The sequence below is a fragment of the Mytilus galloprovincialis genome, chromosome 3 (genome assembly GCF_965363235.1).
Source record: "Mytilus galloprovincialis chromosome 3, xbMytGall1.hap1.1, whole genome shotgun sequence".
In the NCBI taxonomy this organism is placed as follows: Eukaryota; Metazoa; Mollusca; class Bivalvia; order Mytilida; family Mytilidae; genus Mytilus; species Mytilus galloprovincialis.
Genome location: NC_134840.1, coordinates 87,955,344 through 87,974,340, shown reverse-complemented (window position 1 = coordinate 87,974,340; position 18,997 = coordinate 87,955,344). Strand labels below are relative to the sequence as shown.

Below are 18,997 nucleotides of genomic sequence, written 5' to 3'. Positions count from 1 at the left end.
ATAAAAAACTAGCTGCATCTTAAAGGTTGCATTTCTGTGAAAATCGACAATGCAATTTCTCATAGGAACTCCTTTTACTGCTAAATCTGTACCACTTTTACTAAGAAATTTTGAAAAAAAATGTATCCTAGATTGGAAAGTTCATATGCACTACTATTTTTTTCAAAGGTCAAAATATAGGGCTATGCAGCATATGTTCAACGTTTATATGCCCGAACTTCTCAGAGTTTAAACTTTCACTAAAATTCTTTACTACCCCTACCTTGACTTTAGGATTCCCACAGATTTCAATAGGCATATTTACTGGTATTATTCCAAAGATCATATCTGGGAACCAGTACGCAAACAGAATAATTATCTATGAATATTATATATCTCCCCAAAAGAGGCCTGGTTTGAGAAACAGCTGTACTTACAAAGTACAACCCAAAGGCATTATGAAAGTCAGATTCAGTTAATTGTATAAAGTGCTGCTAAACCAGTTATCAATGTCACCTCTACAAAGCAAATACTTATCTTCTGACTTTTGCCAAATCAATCACTTCTTGGCCCATTGTAGAAGAATTATGTATTTTGAAACTCAATTTAGAAAAGTATTCTTGGCTCCCAAGTGGGACTTTATATACCAGTGGTGGATCTAGAAATTTTCTTAAGTGGGAGCCCACTAACTGCCTAAGAGGGGACACGCTCCGGTCATGCTTCAGTCATTCCCTATATAATCAACCAAATTTTTCCAAGAAAAGAGAGGCTGGGCCCCCTTCTAAATCCGTCTCTGCATAAAGGTCAAATAATGTTTATCAGTAATTTTTATCCGATTTCATAGGACATATCAGCAGAAAGAGATACTTTTCAGCATATTATGGAAAGTATACAAAGAGACAGCAGAATGTTGAAAGATCTGGTGGAGAGTATCAAAGTTGGACAGAAAGAATTAAAGGTGCTGATTACTGGAATTTATCAAGTTAATTATAAATAGAGAGAAAAACAAAATGAATGTTAAAGTTTGTAAAAGCTATTACTGTTATTAATCTGCTATTCTCTTCACACATTCTGACTTAAACAATTGTTTTTATTAATTTAGTAATTTTTGACAAAGATTTAAAAGATGTTAGAATTATCCATAAAGAAACAGGTATGTACAGAGCATTTATATAAGGAAAACCTCTTGTTTGGAATTTAGTGGTATTTTGATAAAGATTCAAAAGACATACATACAACAAAAACTCATAAAAAAAGATTGAAAGCAAGTATGTAACAGTACAAGGAATAATTGGGTTATATAGTTTCTAGTTATACCTGTTTAGTTGCTACATAAGAGGACATCATGTACATAAGTATGAATACAATTTAAAGAAAAGGGTCCTGTGTTAAAGTATGTAAATGTTGAACCAGCAAAAACAGGATTGATGTATAATCATCTTTTGATACCAGCTGAACCACATAAAACAAAGGATTTCATACAAATATGCAATTCCTGTCATTTATATGTAAATATATGTGAACAGTTAAAAATTGTTGAAAAGACAGAAAGAATAATTCACCTAGAAAAAAAAGTAGATGACTCAGCAAAGAAAGAAGTAGTAGATAAACTTGAAAGAGACGTACAGTCAGTGAAGGATAGACAAATCTCATTGGCAGAAAGAGTTAACCAGATAGAAAGAAGTGGATTTACTGGTGGAGGGACTGGTAGTCAACAAAACCTACAGGAGACTACAGGTAAGACATTAAATTACTATGTAATAAGTGGTCAAGATGAGCTGCTGGAGTAGGACAGTCTAAGCTTGGTAATAAATGAGAAATTAAGGTAAAATTTATCACAAGGTTGCTAAATAAATTCTAAGGAACTGAAACTATTTTTATTTTTAAAGGTTTAACAAATGTGATTTAAATGGCTGTCATCATGAAATGCATTAGGGAATATTTCTACTCAATGAAAAAGCTTTATTATGAAAGCTACAGCTGTATTTTTATTGTCAAAAAAATTATGATCGGGTATGAATATTTGATATTCAATATACATGAAATGGTTGGGGTACTGTATGTATCAGCTGCGCACTCTTACCACAAAATAGATGAATGTAACCCATCTCCCCAAAATTTTGTCATGAAGCAAGATATATGGAACCTATTGAAATGGTTGTCCTCATCAAAATTTAGGCTCAGTCTGTGGTTATTTTTTTTCAACCATCAAAAACTTGTTAAACCTGCATAGAGTTTAAAAAAAAATTTAGAATAGTTTTTTTATGATCAAAGAATAGAACAGGAACACAATTGTGATAAATACTTACTTTCAGTTATCCATATTTTACTAATAAATGGAAGTGACGTTTCTTTGGTAATTGAGGGAAAACATTTTGAAACAAAATAAATATTTGCCCACCTCAAATGGAATCGTAGCTTATTTTATCTTTTCTTTTGGAAATTTCTGTTAATATTTTACATCAATGAGCACAAAAAAGGTAGGACTTTGTAACTACGTAAAAGTTTCTAACTTGCAATGAAAATTTCATGTCAAAATTAGGTGTCAAAGTTCCCCCCCAAAATTTGCTCTCAAACTCCAGACGTAAAAGATGGCTTCATCTTTATGATGTCTTAGGAAGAGGTAAAAAGATACCAAAAGGGACAGTCAAGAAGGCGTCCCAGAAAAAAATTGAAATAGCCTTGCCAGACATCATAATTATTTGGACTACAGTCAACATTGCCCTTTTACACTGACAGCATTAATCACAGGTAGAACACAGGGTTGTTGTTGAACCCTTTACAATTTTTTTTGTAGGTCCACTGGTTACTCAGATTCAACAACATGATAGACAGCTTGGCTTACAAGACATCAGGCTAGCAGAACTTGATCTTAGATTCCAGGTTTTAGAAACTGCCAGCTACAGTGGAATACTGATGTGGAAAATAAGGGATTACTCTAGACGTAAACAGGAAGCTATCTCTGGTCGCACTGTATCTCTGTACAGTCAACCATTTTACACCAGTAGGTTTGGCTACAAAATGTGTGCCAGGTTATATCTGAACGGAGATGGAATGGGAAAGGGAACACACTTGTCCCTTTTCTTTGTAGTGATGAGAGGTGAATACGATGCATTGTTACCATGGCCCTTCCAACAAAAAGTTACCTTATTGCTACTGGATCAGGATGCTGGAGCTCGTCATGTCTCTGATACCTTCAGACCCGATCCTACCAGTACCAGTTTCAAAAGACCTACATCAGACATGAATATAGCATCTGGTTGTCCATTATTTGTCTCTCATGCTGTCTTAGAAACAAGAACATACCTGAAGGATGATACAATCTTCATTAAAGTTACTGTAGATAATGATGGAATCAATGCGCAAGGTTGAATGGAAAATGCTTTACATATATCCACCTCTTCCAGACCTGGCATTGACACTTGAACAATATTTTCTCAAGTAACTAAACTTTCAGGTAAAGAATCTGAACATCCTTAAAAATGTTTGTGTTCATATTGTACCTATTTTTTTACATACAGTATTACATATCTACAATCTACCTCATTTAATCTATACAGCAATTTATTATTTTTTTTTTTTTTTATATTTTACAGTTTTATTTATAAGTATTTTTACAAGTCATTTAAGGCTTTTTATTGTTATTAATTGAACAAGACTAAAAAAGTTTTCAGATTTCTGCCATCAGTACAGTTTGTGTTTCAAATGTAAAACACAAACTAAACACAGTTAGAAAATTATCATTAAGTATTTTAGTGCCATTATGCAAAATAACAAACACATGTTTATTTTTTTTTTTTCAGTCTGTGCAGCTGTTCATTTGTTTGTCCTTTAGTCCGTCTGTCCCACTTCAGGTTAAAGTTTTTGGTCAAGGTAGTTTTTGGTGAAGTTTAGGTCCAATCAACTTAAAACTTAGTACATATGTTCCCTATGCGATGATCTTTCTAATTATAATGCCAAATTAGAGTATAAACACTGAACATAGAAAATGATAGTGCAAGCAGTGCATCCGTTTACTATGGACAATGAGTATTCTTGTTTTAACAAGCAAGTGACAGACTTTGGCAGAATAATATATCAACAAACAGTTTCATTTCAATAACATTAACATTTTATTCAACATTCTTTTTCATGTTTACTTCCATACATGTTTACTTTCAATTTCTATTTATTCTCACCATGGTTACATTGTGACATAATTTATACCTTCACAATTTTCTACCTCAGCGCAATTTTCTGTATTGTTTTTATCCTGACAATTGTGCTGAAATATGTCGATCTAATTGAATTAATGCAGCAATCCCTAAAATGTTATTGTTATAGCTACTTTAGATTTTGTGTTTTTTTTTATCTTTACAACCCTGCAAACCTAAGGTACATGTATTCACTTAAGGGATTCAATCATATTGGATATTTCCAATGTGGTGTTGATTCACTGTTTCTTGTCATTATTTATTCAGTTCAATCTATGAAAAAAATATCAGCTAGTTTTCCAGTCACTAATATGTTGACACTATTGTTGAATGTAGATAAGTTTCATTATTTATAATCACAAACACCTTGAAACAGTAAATAGAATCAGGTAGAGAAAATAAGAAGCTAAAGTGTGATGCTATATTTGAAATTTAGATTGAACATAATTCGCTGTATCAGAATTGTACACCAAAAGGTTTTGATTGGTTCAAAACGTTCTAAACAATTGAAATTCAACCAATGATGTGACATTATTTTCATTTTGGTGTAGGAATAATAAGATTACCCATAGTCCTTTAGATTCTGAAAAGGCGAAATTGAGAAAATAAAGAAGTCTTCCTACTGACAAAAAGTATGCTATCACAACTATGACAAATAGGGGTGTTTATTTCATTAGTATACACTGACTATATAACAACATCTGATCATATAAATATACCATTGGATCATATATATATACCTTTGGTCATTTGAAACAAAAACATTATGTCTGACCATATATAAAAGAAAACATTTGTCAGAATATCATTTTTTTTTTAATTTGGATCTGCTAATGAAATATTATACACATTTTTATTATGTATTTAAAAAATGATAACCAGAAACTACAAAACAGCATAGAAAATAAAATAAAATTGAAAATCAACGTCATTAAATGTGTATAGATTAGGTAAAAAATATAGCATAAACAAGAAAAACTAATGTCATTTAAGAGGTAGTGTATAATCGTCAGATATTTTATATGGGAGATAGAATGGTGATGGGTGAGTCATATTTTAATTGATACATTGATATAAGGTTTTGCTCCGTTAGTTTGTTCGTCCGTTCATTTGTCCATCTGTCCCGTGTCGGGTTAAAGTTTTTGGTCGAGGTAGTTTTTGATGAAATTGAAGTCCAATCAACTTCAAACTTGCCAAATGAGAGATTTTATCCCATTTTCACGATCCACTGAACATAGAAAATTATAGTGTGGAAATAAATTAAGTGCCGGTATGTAAATCAAAAGATAGAAGCACTAGAAAGAAAATAAATTGTGTGTTATTGATTTGGTCTTGAAAGTTGGATAGGTTCATGTTTTTTGTTGTTGTTGTGAAAGACCTTATTTGAGCATCAGTGGCAACTTCTAATGGATTATGGCTAAAATATGATTTGATTTTTAGTCAATTTTATGAGTGTTGTCATTGCTTGCATATTCTACATTGTTAAATTTGCAAAGCTGTAATTCATAGATAATTTTTTTATGTGGCTATGTTGCAGAAGGCAAAACTTCGGAGTTACTTTCAGGCGACGATGGTGTCAATAATTGTTAAGTTTTCTAAATAAGTAAGTTTGATAGGATCAATGATATGGTTTATGAAGCTGCATTGTCACGGAATATAAATTCCTTCATAATATAAGTTCCAAAAGGAAAATATATTCTGGAATATTATTTCCACAGGCTTAAGATAGTTTGAGTCATGAACCCTCAAAGCAGAATATTAGAAAGCGAACTTCACTCACTAAATTAGCAAAGGATGTATAAAATCATAACAGTTGTAGAGCTATATATAAATCGCCTAAATGGCCTAAAATGATAGCTAGTCCCTTCTAAGGCAAACTTTGCCTAATGGAGTAGAAACCTTAGTTGCTTTATAATTTCAAGATTTATAAATAGGCAAATTAAGAAAGGTTTATTAATAATTATGTCAGTACCGAAGTACTGACAAATGAGCTCATGATACCCTCAGGAACTGATAGTCCATCAACAGAAGTATTGACCCAGTGCTGTAAAAAATGAAACAACACATAAATTTAACGCTTCCAAATATTTTGACCACTATTTTGAAGCTTTGCCCCATTGGTCATGGTCCTATATGGCGTTTACTTAATTAATAATGTTCAATGTTCAGTTTTCTGCTCGAGTTAGTTTGAAAGGAACTACTTACAGTACAAAACAATATTGAAATTAAGTTATATTTCTGTTTGTAAATCTCAGCTTTTCTACCATTTTGATGCCATGCTCACTTGTTGATGGTCCAACAATTTTGAATTTATAATCAGTGTTGCTGTCAGATCGTCTTTCTGAATTCTATGCCAACAGGCGAGAGATATGTCTGTGTCAATAGTTTTATAAGTTTAATGCTACTTGGTATTCATTTTTTTTAGTTATGTAAATGTTGAATTCAAAAACATACATATACATGTAGTCCTAATATTAAATGTTTGAATTTTTTGCTTAGAGCTTATAAATGTATACCTTGAAATAGTAGAAGGTATATATCTTGGTATATAACATATTAAAAGTGAATAAGTGTATACATTTTAATTTTCAAGTTCTGTTTTTGGCATAAAGGGCAGGTATATTCTTCCATTATGTATGTACCAGGAGATGCTTGATTCATGTATTCTTGTATCACCTTCTGATTTCGATTTTCGATTCCATCTAAAACACAGAAGGATTTGTATCTCTAACTGGAGACGCTAAATTTTCTAAAGCTATTGTTGTATGTGTGTGTTGTTCTTCATTTTCAATTTTCAATTCCCCATTAAATACAAAGGGTTAGTATCTGCTTTCATTATGTAAATACTTTGAGCTTCCTATAGAAGTTACAGATAAAACTTTATATATTCTAATGTATTGCTCATGTATGCAGATCACATTTATATTGTATTTCTTATTATTTTGGAAAGGGGAATTGCTGTCAGAAATGATTTAAGAAAGTTTTGACTAGAGAGAAGAGATGTAAAATGCTTGGTAGATTGTAGATATGTATTTCGTTGTAGTCAGACAAAAGTAAATATTTTTATTTCTGTTTTGATTGGATTTTTTCTCTGAACCTTCAAGAAGAATTTATATAAGTTTTGAAAATACAAATTATTTATGTTAGACTTATTTCGTTTATTATGTTGTAAATATCATATATATAAATATATAAAGTGTATTTAATGTTATCACTTAGATCAAGATAGAAATATATATACTGTATTGCAAACTTGTCATTGATGTATAGCTCAGTGGATTTTTTTTATCGTATTTCATGTAAACTCTTCTTTTAATCACATTTGAAGCTTATTGTTACAACATGATTATATTGCAATGCAACTTCAGTCTTTTCCGTTAACATGTAAGTTTATCATGATTATATTATTATGGTATCTTTAAGCCTCGGTCACACCTTAACAGATAGCTTGAATGGATGCAGAACGGATATCTTTTTTTCAATCTGTTCATGTCCGTTAGATTTCCGTCCATATCCTTTTCATGTCCATTTAGTGTACGTTTTACCTGTTGACAACCATTCTGTACGGTGGAAAATTTTGAGCATGTTCAAAAGTTTGAACGACTTCCAACGGATGAAGTGTCTGTTGAACGTCCGGTAGTCGTCTGTTTTGTACAGTACTGGTCCGTTTCGTTTCCGTTTTGGATATGTTTGTCTGTTATACATCCGTTTGAGGTCTGGTAGACAAATTCACCTACAGACTTCTACTGGAAGTATAACGGATGTTGAACAGATCTGAAACGGATAAATGCCAATTGAAAATATTGCATCCCAAATGCCAATTATTGGAATGTCAGATTTCTTGAGTGTCATGAATTCTTATTATTCATAATCGATCTTTGAGTATTGGCACGTCTTCACTATCAAGCAACTCTTATTCAGATTATTATCGCCTTTTTTCCTTATATCATGTTCATCTGTTTTATGAGGTAAGCTTCTGTTAGGTGTTCGTTTTATGCGGTACTCGTCCGTTGGATGTACGTTCAACATCCGATCTTTTTGGTACGTTTCCGTTTCTTGTACGTTGCATATCTGGCGTGTATCTGTTATGCATTGGTTAGGCGTCTGTTCGTGCTATCCGGTAGGGTGTAACTGCAGCTGTAGTCTTGAATTTTACATGTAATCAAATAGTAAATTACAATTCAAACACAATGCAACATCGTATAGCAAAATTGTCTGAAAGAAGTTGAAATTCTTATGATAAATCATTTCAGAAACTAGAGATGTTTGAATAAACTAGGTAAAAGTTTATTTGTCAGTAAAAAAAAGGATAATTTATGGTTGAGCTGATACACTTATTCTATAAATTTATAAAATATTATTAACCTAACATTCCTTTGCTTATATGGTTAATTTTTAAATGTTGAATTTTGAAAATGCAAAATTAAATAAAAGTTAAAAACCCTTTTAGAAACAAATAAAATTAACTTACACATTGGAAACATATAAAAAGATTTAATCGTGATAATGTAAATGTTAAAAAATAACAAATAAAATATTTTTGGTAGGTATGGTAACATTTTGTCTCCTTTTACCATGTTCAAAAGAATTTTCAGTTATATAGATTAAGTCCATACATTTCTCATATTTTTTGTAACAAAAAATGTCATCAATATATCACCATATCGAATTTTGTATACTAGTATTCTAGTTTATGAAAAGAAAGACTTTGAAACTCTTAAATAAGTCTAGATAATCAAACATGTCATTATTTGTTAAAATATGTAGTTATATAGTTTTTGGAAACATTTTAGTCAAAATATTGTCTGACCTTATGAATACTGTTGTGACATAACTACACCCTTTTATGCAGTGATAATGTTTTACATCTAAGGTTTTGTTTCCAACAGTTAATTGCACTTTTTACAAGAATAAATTAAAATTACACAGTAATACAAGAAACAGTCATTTTTTTAGGATGCTTTGTGCAATTGAAATCAGCACTGTCAGAATAGTTCCAAATTCATATTGAGAAACAATTTGATGGATGATCAAATATTGTAACAGGATAGATATGCACTTTACATACGCTGTTTAAATTTAGTTTAATAGGAAAACTTTTTTTTCTTTTTTTTACACCCAGGTTCGGGTTAGGTCTTCACAAAAACATGTAAGCCTTTCACATTCTGTATGTCCCCACCTTAGGAGCCTGTAATTATACCCCACGCAACGAAGTTGCGGAGGGTATAATGTTTTTGACCCGTCCGTCCGTCAGTCCGTCCGTCCGTCAGTCCGTCCGTCAGTCCGTCAGTCCTGTTTCTTGTCATCGCAACTCCTCTCAAACCACACAACAGAATTTCACGAAACCTTTTCAGATAATAAGGACATACTATGTAGTTGTGCATATCGACGGGAAATTGCGATTCAATTTTTTTTCTAGGAGTTACGCCCCTTTGAACTTATTTACTTTAATGTACTACTGCAACAGTTTGTCATCGCAACTCCTTTCAAACCACACAACAGAATTTCACGAAACCTTTTCAGATAATAAGGATATACTATGTAGTTGTGCATATCGACGGGAAATTGCAATTCAATTTTTTTTCTAGGAGTTACGCCCCTTTGAACTTATTTACTTTAATGTACTACTGCAACAGTTTGTCATCGCAACTCCTCTCAAACCACACAACAGAATTTCACAAAACCTTTTCAGGTAATAAGGACATACTATGTAGTTGTGCATATCGACGGGAAATTGCGATTCAATTTTTTTTCTAGGAGTTACGCCCTTTGAACTTATTTACTTAATGTACTACTGCAACAGTTTGTCATCGCAACTCCTCTCAAACCACACAACAGAATTTCACGAAATCTTTTTATATGAAAAGGACATATTATGTAGTTGTGCATATCGACGGGAAATTACGATTCAATTTTATTTCTAGGAGTTACGCCCCTTTGAACTTATTTGCTTCAATGTATTACTGCAACAGTTTGTCATCGCAACTCCTCTGAAACTACACAACAGAATTTCATGAAACCTTTTCAGATAATAAGGACATACTATGTAGTTGTGCATATCGACGGGAAATTACGATTCAATTTTATTTCTAGGAGTTACGCCCCTTTGAACTTATTTGCTTCAATGTACTTCTGCAACAGTTTGTCATCTCAACTCCTCTGAAAACACACAACAGAATTTCATGAAATTTTGTAGATAATAAGGACATACTATGTAGATGTGTATATTGACAGGAAATTATTATTCAATATTTTTTCTTATACAATTTTTTTTTCTTATACTTATTTAATTTCTCCAATGACAATGTGGGGACGTGGGGTATGTGAGCGTGCTCACTAAGGTTCTTTAATTCAGTGGTAGTTGCTGCTGCATATCATATTTGTTTTTTGTCTAATTATTTTGTGCATAAATCAATGCTATTAGTCCCATTTGAATTGTTTTGCATTTGTCATTTTGAGACTTTTATAGCAAACCATGGGTTTTCTTGCACTTTGTGATGGTCATACAGTGACCTATTGTTAAATGTCCACATTATCATGATTATTTGGCCCTTGGTTAAAAATTCTCATCTGCAATTATACTACATTTACTTAATTAATTAAATAGAAACATAAATATTTATTTTATTTTTTTAAATTATTTTGCAAATTAGATAAAATATGTTTTAATGTTCAGATTTAATTTTGTTATGTTTTTTGCTGTAGAAGCTATTAGAAATTTGTATTTCAAATCATTTGAGAATTATGCTTATTTTTAAGGAGCCTGCAACTTTTGTTGCAGAAAGCTCGACATAGGGATAGTGATCTGGCGGTGGCGTTAGCTAACTTCTTAAAAGCTTTATATTTAAGAAGGTGGAAGACCTGGATGCTTTATACTTTGTATACGTATGCCTCATGTAACAAGTTTCTGTCAGTCACATGTCCAATGTCCTTGACCTCATTTTCATTGTTCAGTGACTACTTGAAAAAAAAGTTAAGATTTTTTGTTATGTTAAATTCTCTCTTATTATTAGTAAAAGGATAACTATATTTGGTATGTGCGTACCTTGCAAGGTCCTCATGCCTATCAGACAGTTTTGACTTGACCTTGACCTCATTTCATGGATCAGTGAACAAGGTTAAGTTTTGGTGGTCAAGTCCATATCTCAGATACTATAAGCAATAGGTCTAGTATATTCAGTATTTAGACTGTAAGGTGTACATGTCCAACTGGCAGTTGTCATCTGACCTTGACCTCATTTTCATGGTTCAGTGGTTATAGTGAAGTTTTTGTGTTTTGGTCTATTTTTCTTATACAATATGCAATAGGTCTGCTATATTTGGTGTAAGGAATGATTGAAAGGTGTACATGTCTAGCTGGCAGGTGTCATCTGACCTTTACCTCATTTTCATGGTTCAGTGGTCAAAGTTAAGTTATTGAGTTTTGGTCTTTTTTTCTTATACTAATTGCAATAGGTCAACTATATTTGGTGTATGGAAATATTTTATGATCTATTTGTCAGTTGCACAGGTTTTATTTGACCATGACCTCATTTTCACGGTTCATTACTCAGTGTTATGTTTTTATACGACCGCAAAAATTTTAATTTTTCGTCGTATATTGCTATCACGTTGGCGTCGTCGTCTTGCGTCGTCGTCGTCCGAATACTTTTAGTTTTCGCACTCTAACTTTAGTAAAAGTGAATAGAAATCTATGAAATTTTAACACAAGGTTTATGACCACAAAAGGAAGGACGGGATTGATTTTGGGAGTTTTGGTCCCAACATTTTCGGAATTAGGGGCCAAAAAGTGCCCAAACAAACATTTTCTTGGTTTTCGCACTATAACTTTTGTTTAAGTAAATAGAAATCTATGAAATTTTGACACAAGGTTTATGACCACAAAAGGAAGGTTGGGATTGATTTTGGGAGTTTTGGTTCTAACAGTTCAGGAATTAGGGGCCAAAAAATGGCCCAAATAAGCATTATTCTTGGTTTTCGCACAATAACTTAAGTATAAGTAAATAGAAATCAATGAAATTTAAACACAAGGTTTATGAACATAAAAGGAAGGTTGGGATTGATTTTGGGAGTTGAGGTCCCAACAGTTTAGGAATTAGGGGCCAAAAAGGGGCCCAAATAAGCATTATTTTTGGTTTTCGCACTATAACTTTAGTATAAGTAAACAGAAATTTATGAAATTTAAACACAAGGTTTATGACCTTAAAAGGAAGGTTGGGTTCGATTTTTGGAGTTTTGGTCCGAACAGTTAAGGGGCCCAAAGGGTCCAAAATTGAACTTTGTTTGATTTCATCAAAAATTGAATAATTAGGGTTCTTTGATATGCCGAATCTAACTGTGTATGTAGATTCTTAATTTTTGGTCCCGTTTTCAAATTGGTCTACATTAAGGTCCAAAGGGTCCAAAATTAAACTTAGTTTGATTTTGACAAAAATTGAATCCTTGGGGTTCTTTAAATGCTGAATCTAAAAATGTACTTAGATTTTTGATTATTGGCCCAGTTTTCAAGTTGGTCCAAATTGGGGTCCAAAATTAAACTTTGTTTGATTTCATCAAAAATTGAATTCTTGGGCTTTTTTGATATGCTGAATCTAAACATGTACTTAGATTTTTGATTATGGGCCCAGTTTTCAAGTTGGTTCAAATCAGGATCCAAAATTATTATATTAAGTATTGTGCAATAGCAAGAAATTTTCAATTGCACAGTATTCAGCAATAGCAAGAAATCTTCAATTGCACAGTAATATGCAATAGCAAGAAATTTTCAAATGCACAGTATTGCACAATAGCAAGAAATCTCCAATTGCACACTATTGTGCAATAGCAAATATTTTCAATTGCACAGTATTGCACAATAGCAAGAAATATCTAATTGCACAATATTGTGCAATAGCAAGAAATTAAAAAAAAATGGAATTATCTTTCTTTGTCCAGAATAGTAGTTGAATCAACTTAAATCATTGTTTTATACAATATACAATGTATATTCACTTTTACTACCAACTGATAAATTAAAACAATCTTTACCATTCAGTGATAACAAGAACTTTATTTTACATTTTAATATTTTATGATGTATTTAAATGAGTATTTTAATATTTTATGATGTATTTAAATGAGTATTTTAATATTTTATGATGTATTTAAATGAGTAGTTATTGTTGCAAACTCCATTAGAAATTTGAATTGAGATCAGTTTTGGAAAAAGGGAAAAGGGGATGTGAAAAAAATGGGGGGGGGGGGGGGTTAAATTTTTCTCATTTTCAGATTTCATAAATAAAAAGAAAATTTCTTCAAACATTTTTTTGAGAGGATTAATATTCAACAGCATAGTGAATTGCTCAAAGGCAAAACAAATATTTTAAGTTCATTAGACCACATTCATTCTGTGTCAGAGAAACCTATGCTGTGTCAACTATTTAATCACAATCCAAATTTAGAGCTGAATCCAGCTTGAATGTTGTGTCCATACTTGCCCCAACCGTTCAGGATTCAACCTCTGCGGTCGTATAAAGCTGCGCCCTGCGGAGCATCTGGTTGTGTTTTGGTCTGTTTTTCTTAAACTATAAGCAATAGATCAACTTTGTTTCTTGAATGGAAGAATTGTTAGCTGTACATGCCTGCCTGGCATGATTCATCTGACCTTGACCTCATTTTCATGGTTCATTGGTCAATGTTTAGTTTTCTTGGTTAAGTTAATGTGACAGTTGTAATAAAACTTTATATTTAGGACTATCAACATAATATCAATTATGTCTCGGTTATTGTATAGAAAGGTATATACTATGAAAATTAGAGCGAGGGGCTTTGCCCCAAGCTGTTATTTTCATAGTATATACCTTTCTATACAATATCCAATTTAGCACATATTTACAACTTGAGTAATCCTGTAATTAGTCTATTGATATGTTTTGGCTGACTGGATGTAGCTCATTTACGTAGTTTTGTAAATCTACTCACTATAATATCATTGTAAAAATGGGATTTCAAAAGGCCCTTGACTTTAGAATGTAAAGAAGGTAGCTGCTGGTGTAAGTATGTTTATTGATATGAACGAAGCGTTGTTTTACTATACATTCACTTATTTACATGGTAAGATGACAAAATGAATTGACCAAGAGCAGACAATTCTTAAATTGCAGTGAAAGCTTTACATTCTTGAAAACATTTTTTTAATTTCACATAAAACTTAAAACTATCTTAATACAAACAGTTGGATCCCCCTCCCACATCTTTGGTTGAAACACCTTTTAAAAATGGCTGGATCTGCCCCTGGTATGTACCCATAGGTAGTCTAGTGGATAGTTTATATGCATGAAATATTTGTCATTGGACATTAGGCAACCAATTATCGACCAATTGATGACTAAATATATCAAATTGCTTTATTAATATTTTCCCTTCAAAAGATTCATGGTTGACTCTTTTTGTGTACAAAGTAATTGCATGGAAGATAAAGGATTACAAATTTTAGATTGAGTTTTACTTTAATCAAGGTATAAAGCACCATTATTATTACTCTTTATTTAAATGAAAAAAACTTTTTTAATTGTCAAAAAAAAAAATTTAGATCAAAAGATTGATTAGTAGGATGTTAAAAATCTGTTTGAAAACTAATTACAAACTATTTAGTTAAATTTGGAACACATCATTTATTTCAAAATAGCCAGTAGCAATTTTTGTTCTAATATCTTGATTACAATACAATGAAATCTTACCCTTGCGGTCATTCATGCGTAGTTACTTAGTACACGGAAAAAGTATGTACTATGAAAATTAGAAGGCAAATTCAAGCAATTTGATTGGACGAGAAGTTGTAAGTATGTGCTAATATAAAAGAAAGCGAGACACTGCAGCGTGTGCACTCTTGTAATGAGTATAAAATGAGATGTTGAATATCATCTCATCAACAGTCAATTCCCTGAAAGTACAGGATCCCTTATTATATAACTATATGAATAACTAATCACCACTAAAGTAATGTGATGATTAAATGTATATGATTACACTTAAAACATTTTTTTTTGTATATTATTTGAATTTTTAGACTGGAGTAAGAGTTAGGTAACCTATCATACACATGTTTGTCTTGTTCAAATGTGACATGTTCGTGTTGATATTATCAAATCATGTCATGAACATGATTTAGCAGGAAAGATGTTTTTATTTATGTATTTCAACTGGACTAAGTATATTGTTGTAAAGTAATAGGAGTACAAGTCTTATTGGATTGATTAAACAGACAGTTTGTTTTTTTTATTCCATATAAGCATATAACATTGATTGTTGCAGGAAACTACAGCATGTGCTTTATGTGATTTATTTGATAGTTTACAACAACAATTTTGTGTTGTGTTAGAACCATTGAAAAAATCTATAAATTCACAAATGACTTGGGATCATTGGAAGTATTGTATGTAAAGGATTATTGGAGTATTGGATGTAAAGAATTATTGGAGTATTGGATGCAGACAAGAAATAACATTTACTAACTAACAAAAGAGTTAAACGGATATTGGTGTATTTGGTGCACATATATGTTTTAGTTTGAAAACGTAAACAATATAGTGTTGAAAAGATTTATTGTTTCGTTTATATAAATATAAAGTTTGTGTTATAGACAAGCCTTAAAGTTTGAAATAAATATGTGTCATAAATAATAAAGAGGCATGCATGTTGTTTTGATGGTTTATATAGATGTAAGAAGATGTGGTATGAGAGACAATGAGACAACTATCCATCATAGTCACAATTTATAAAAGTAAACCATTATTGGTCAAAGTACGGTATTCAACACGGATCCTTGGCATTATTTTAGCATTGCTTTCTTGGCTTTCATAAACATGGGAATACTTTATTTGGCCTGGTATCTATGATGAGTTAATTCACAACGAACAACAAATTTACTTTAAATTACTCACCCAAAAAAAATATGATTAAATTTGTTATGGAACAAAAATCACCGATAAACTACAATGAGCAATTAATTGCCTTAGAATAAAACCATTAAGAAAACAACAAGTGAAAATGCTTAAAAAGTAGAAGATGTTGAGAATAAGCATTGGTTTTTAGAGATAATGAATGTTTAGTTTATAATTTTGAGAAACAGTTTGTAAACAACGATTGTCTCCAGAAAATTATTTTAGCATTTCTTTCTTTGGCTTCATAAACATTGGAAAGCAGATTTATTTTGAATAAATGCAGAACGATCTTAACCATTCTGCTTGGATACTCATGTCACCTTCGAAATGGTTAGGATATTTAATTACCTTCATTAGAACAACAATGTTCTGGTCGAAATCTTGAGGAATGGCCTCAGTTTGGATGTGTAGTACTATTTGGAAAATATACATGTAATAGAATTTAATATGAAAAAAATCACAATTCAGTTAGTGTATGTCTAGAATGCTAATCTTGTGATGACAACATCATAAACTATATATATATATATAGAGAGAGAGAGAGAGAGAGAGATTCTTACATTGATACTATGTAAGAATGTGTTTCTCTAATGATTACAAAAAGTACATTTTCTTTTTTTGTTAACCGAAAATCCCCTTCGAGTTCCTTTCACATTGCACGAAGTTGTCAATTTCATTAACACCTGTCATAGCATATTTTGATTCATCAAGTTAGCTAAAAACGTCATGACCCTTAAAATCATCCAATGATCTTTTGAGATCACCGGCAACCACACGTTGATTAAATTTTTTTATTCAATGGGTTCGGAAAGGGATAAATTTCCGTAGAATTAGAGAAATATATATACAACTTGTCTAAACATCAACCCAACAATGTTAGATCTGTAAATTTGCTTTCGGTATTCGAACCCATGCTACTGAAATATCGTGACACCAAATCGCCTGCACTGTAACCGGTGCATTTAGACCACACGACCACCTGGATTCAAGATATATAAAAAGCTTTATGGTCCGCTAAAGTCAAAATAACAACTAACACATATTATGATGATGCAGGCCACAGATGTGACAGTTTATGTTTCAAAATCAATCATATCAAAAGATATATGTATAAAATTTGCATACACTACAATTATAAGTACCAATTATGAATTTAAATAAACAATACTATCATTAGACATTACAGTCTGAACCAATGAGCATATGATATTATGTAATAAATGAAAAGTGAAATGTCATCAATTATTGAAATTGATTTTTTTGAAAAGTCAATCAATTTAGAGTTATCTCCCCTTGAGTATAAATTTGTTAATAATAGTGTAACATTTCAACTTTTGGGAGCAAATACCGCTCTGTTTGTCCTCATCTAATTCAACAATTAACAAACCTCTTTTCAAGGTGGAAGAAGGGGGAGGGGGAGGGGATTAAAATATTTTATGAAAATTGAATGTCACCAAATTTCTGTGTGTTCTTCCTTTGGCATCTATTTGGAAAAGAGGCTGGAAATTAAAACATGTGTTTGAAGTAGCGCCCCTTTATCAATTGCAAAATTCCAAAGAGTTTCAGGTTAGATAATCACATATGTACCATCCGTAACTTTTTCTACATATTTCTAAAATTTACAAAACATGATAACCCAAGACTGAATACAATTAAAATTTAGTCTTTCATTGTACAATAAAGTCACCTATGCTGCACATAAGTGTATTTATATTTCAGAAGGTTGATGCCTCATATCTTGTTTGTAGTTGCCCTATATCAAAGATATCAGGATTATAATGTTAGGAAATTGCTGTCATATGTTTGTTTATTTACCTTGACCAACATTTCATGATTAAGGGACTGCCTAAATATTGTAAAGTTTATTTAATTTATTTGAATTTGTCATCTATATATTAACTGAATTTGGTTGATGGAATCCTTGAAAAATTTACATGGTCCCTAAACCAGGGTTCACTCTTACCCTAATGGAATATTATTCAAAGTTAAGTTTTCATGGTAAGGTCTCTTTCTAGGTATTTTAAGCAGTAAATCAAGTATAATAGTTGTATGGAATGATTGTAAGGTGCATATATCCTTCATGCAGATTTCAACTGACATTTACCTTATTTTCATGTTTCCATTGGTCAATGTTATGTATTTCACATTTTGGTTTGGGTTTTTTTCAGATACTATAATCAATAGGTAAATAATTTTTGGTGTATACAATAATTGTAATGTGTACATGTCTATCTGACACTGTTCATATGAATCAACCTCATTTTCATAGCTGATTTGTCAATGATGTTAGGTTTTAGTGGTTTGATAATTTAAGCTGTGCATCGGACCTTGACCAGTTTGGATAATTTCACATCATATCGCCACCTTTTGGCATCTGTCATTGTATTTTTTATCCGAAAAGAAATTTTGAAAGATACCAGAGGGACTTTTAAACTGATAGATCTAAAATAAACTGACAACGCCATCATCAATTGCTAAAAATGGAAAAGACAAACAGACAAATAATAGTACACAAGACACAACAAAAAAAACTAAAGACTAAGCACACGAACTCTTTGAACAGATACTAATAAGTTTAGGTTAAGATTGTATATCAATGATTATATCTGTTCAATTGAATAGTCAGGAGTTTCTTTATAACTATTTTTTTTAAGACAAGTGTGTTCTGAAGGTAGATGTCACAGTTGTAATGTGGTATTGTTTTTGTTATGTGTTGATTTTTATTTTTATTTGATCTTGTTTGGGGTTCCAGATTTGTAAATTTTTATTCAATGATATATTTCAATACTTCAATACATACCATTGTATAGATAAAGTTATAGACATTCATATGTAAGTTTCAAATCTATATAAGTGTTGTACAAATGAAAGAAAAATATTCGGAACCATTAACTTTATATATTA

At 31.5% G+C, this 18,997-nt stretch overlaps 1 protein-coding gene across 3 annotated transcripts in view; it reads left to right on the top strand.

The window, feature by feature from the left end:
* LOC143069294 (TNF receptor-associated factor 3-like) overlaps window positions 1-15,851 on the top strand; it is a 50,807-nt gene extending 34,956 nt beyond the window's left edge. For 2 of the 3 annotated variants that reach the window (XM_076243852.1, XM_076243853.1), the window contains exons 10-12: window positions 824-937; window positions 1,506-1,716; window positions 2,777-15,851. In XM_076243852.1, coding sequence (XP_076099967.1) covers window positions 824-937; window positions 1,506-1,716; window positions 2,777-3,351 — 900 coding nt within the window. In that variant the 3' untranslated portion in view covers window positions 3,352-15,851. The remainder of the gene's footprint in view (window positions 1-823; window positions 938-1,505; window positions 1,717-2,776) is intronic. The other variant, XR_012976354.1, reaches the window with a different exon arrangement.
* Window positions 15,852-18,997: the final 3,146 nt, after the last annotated feature.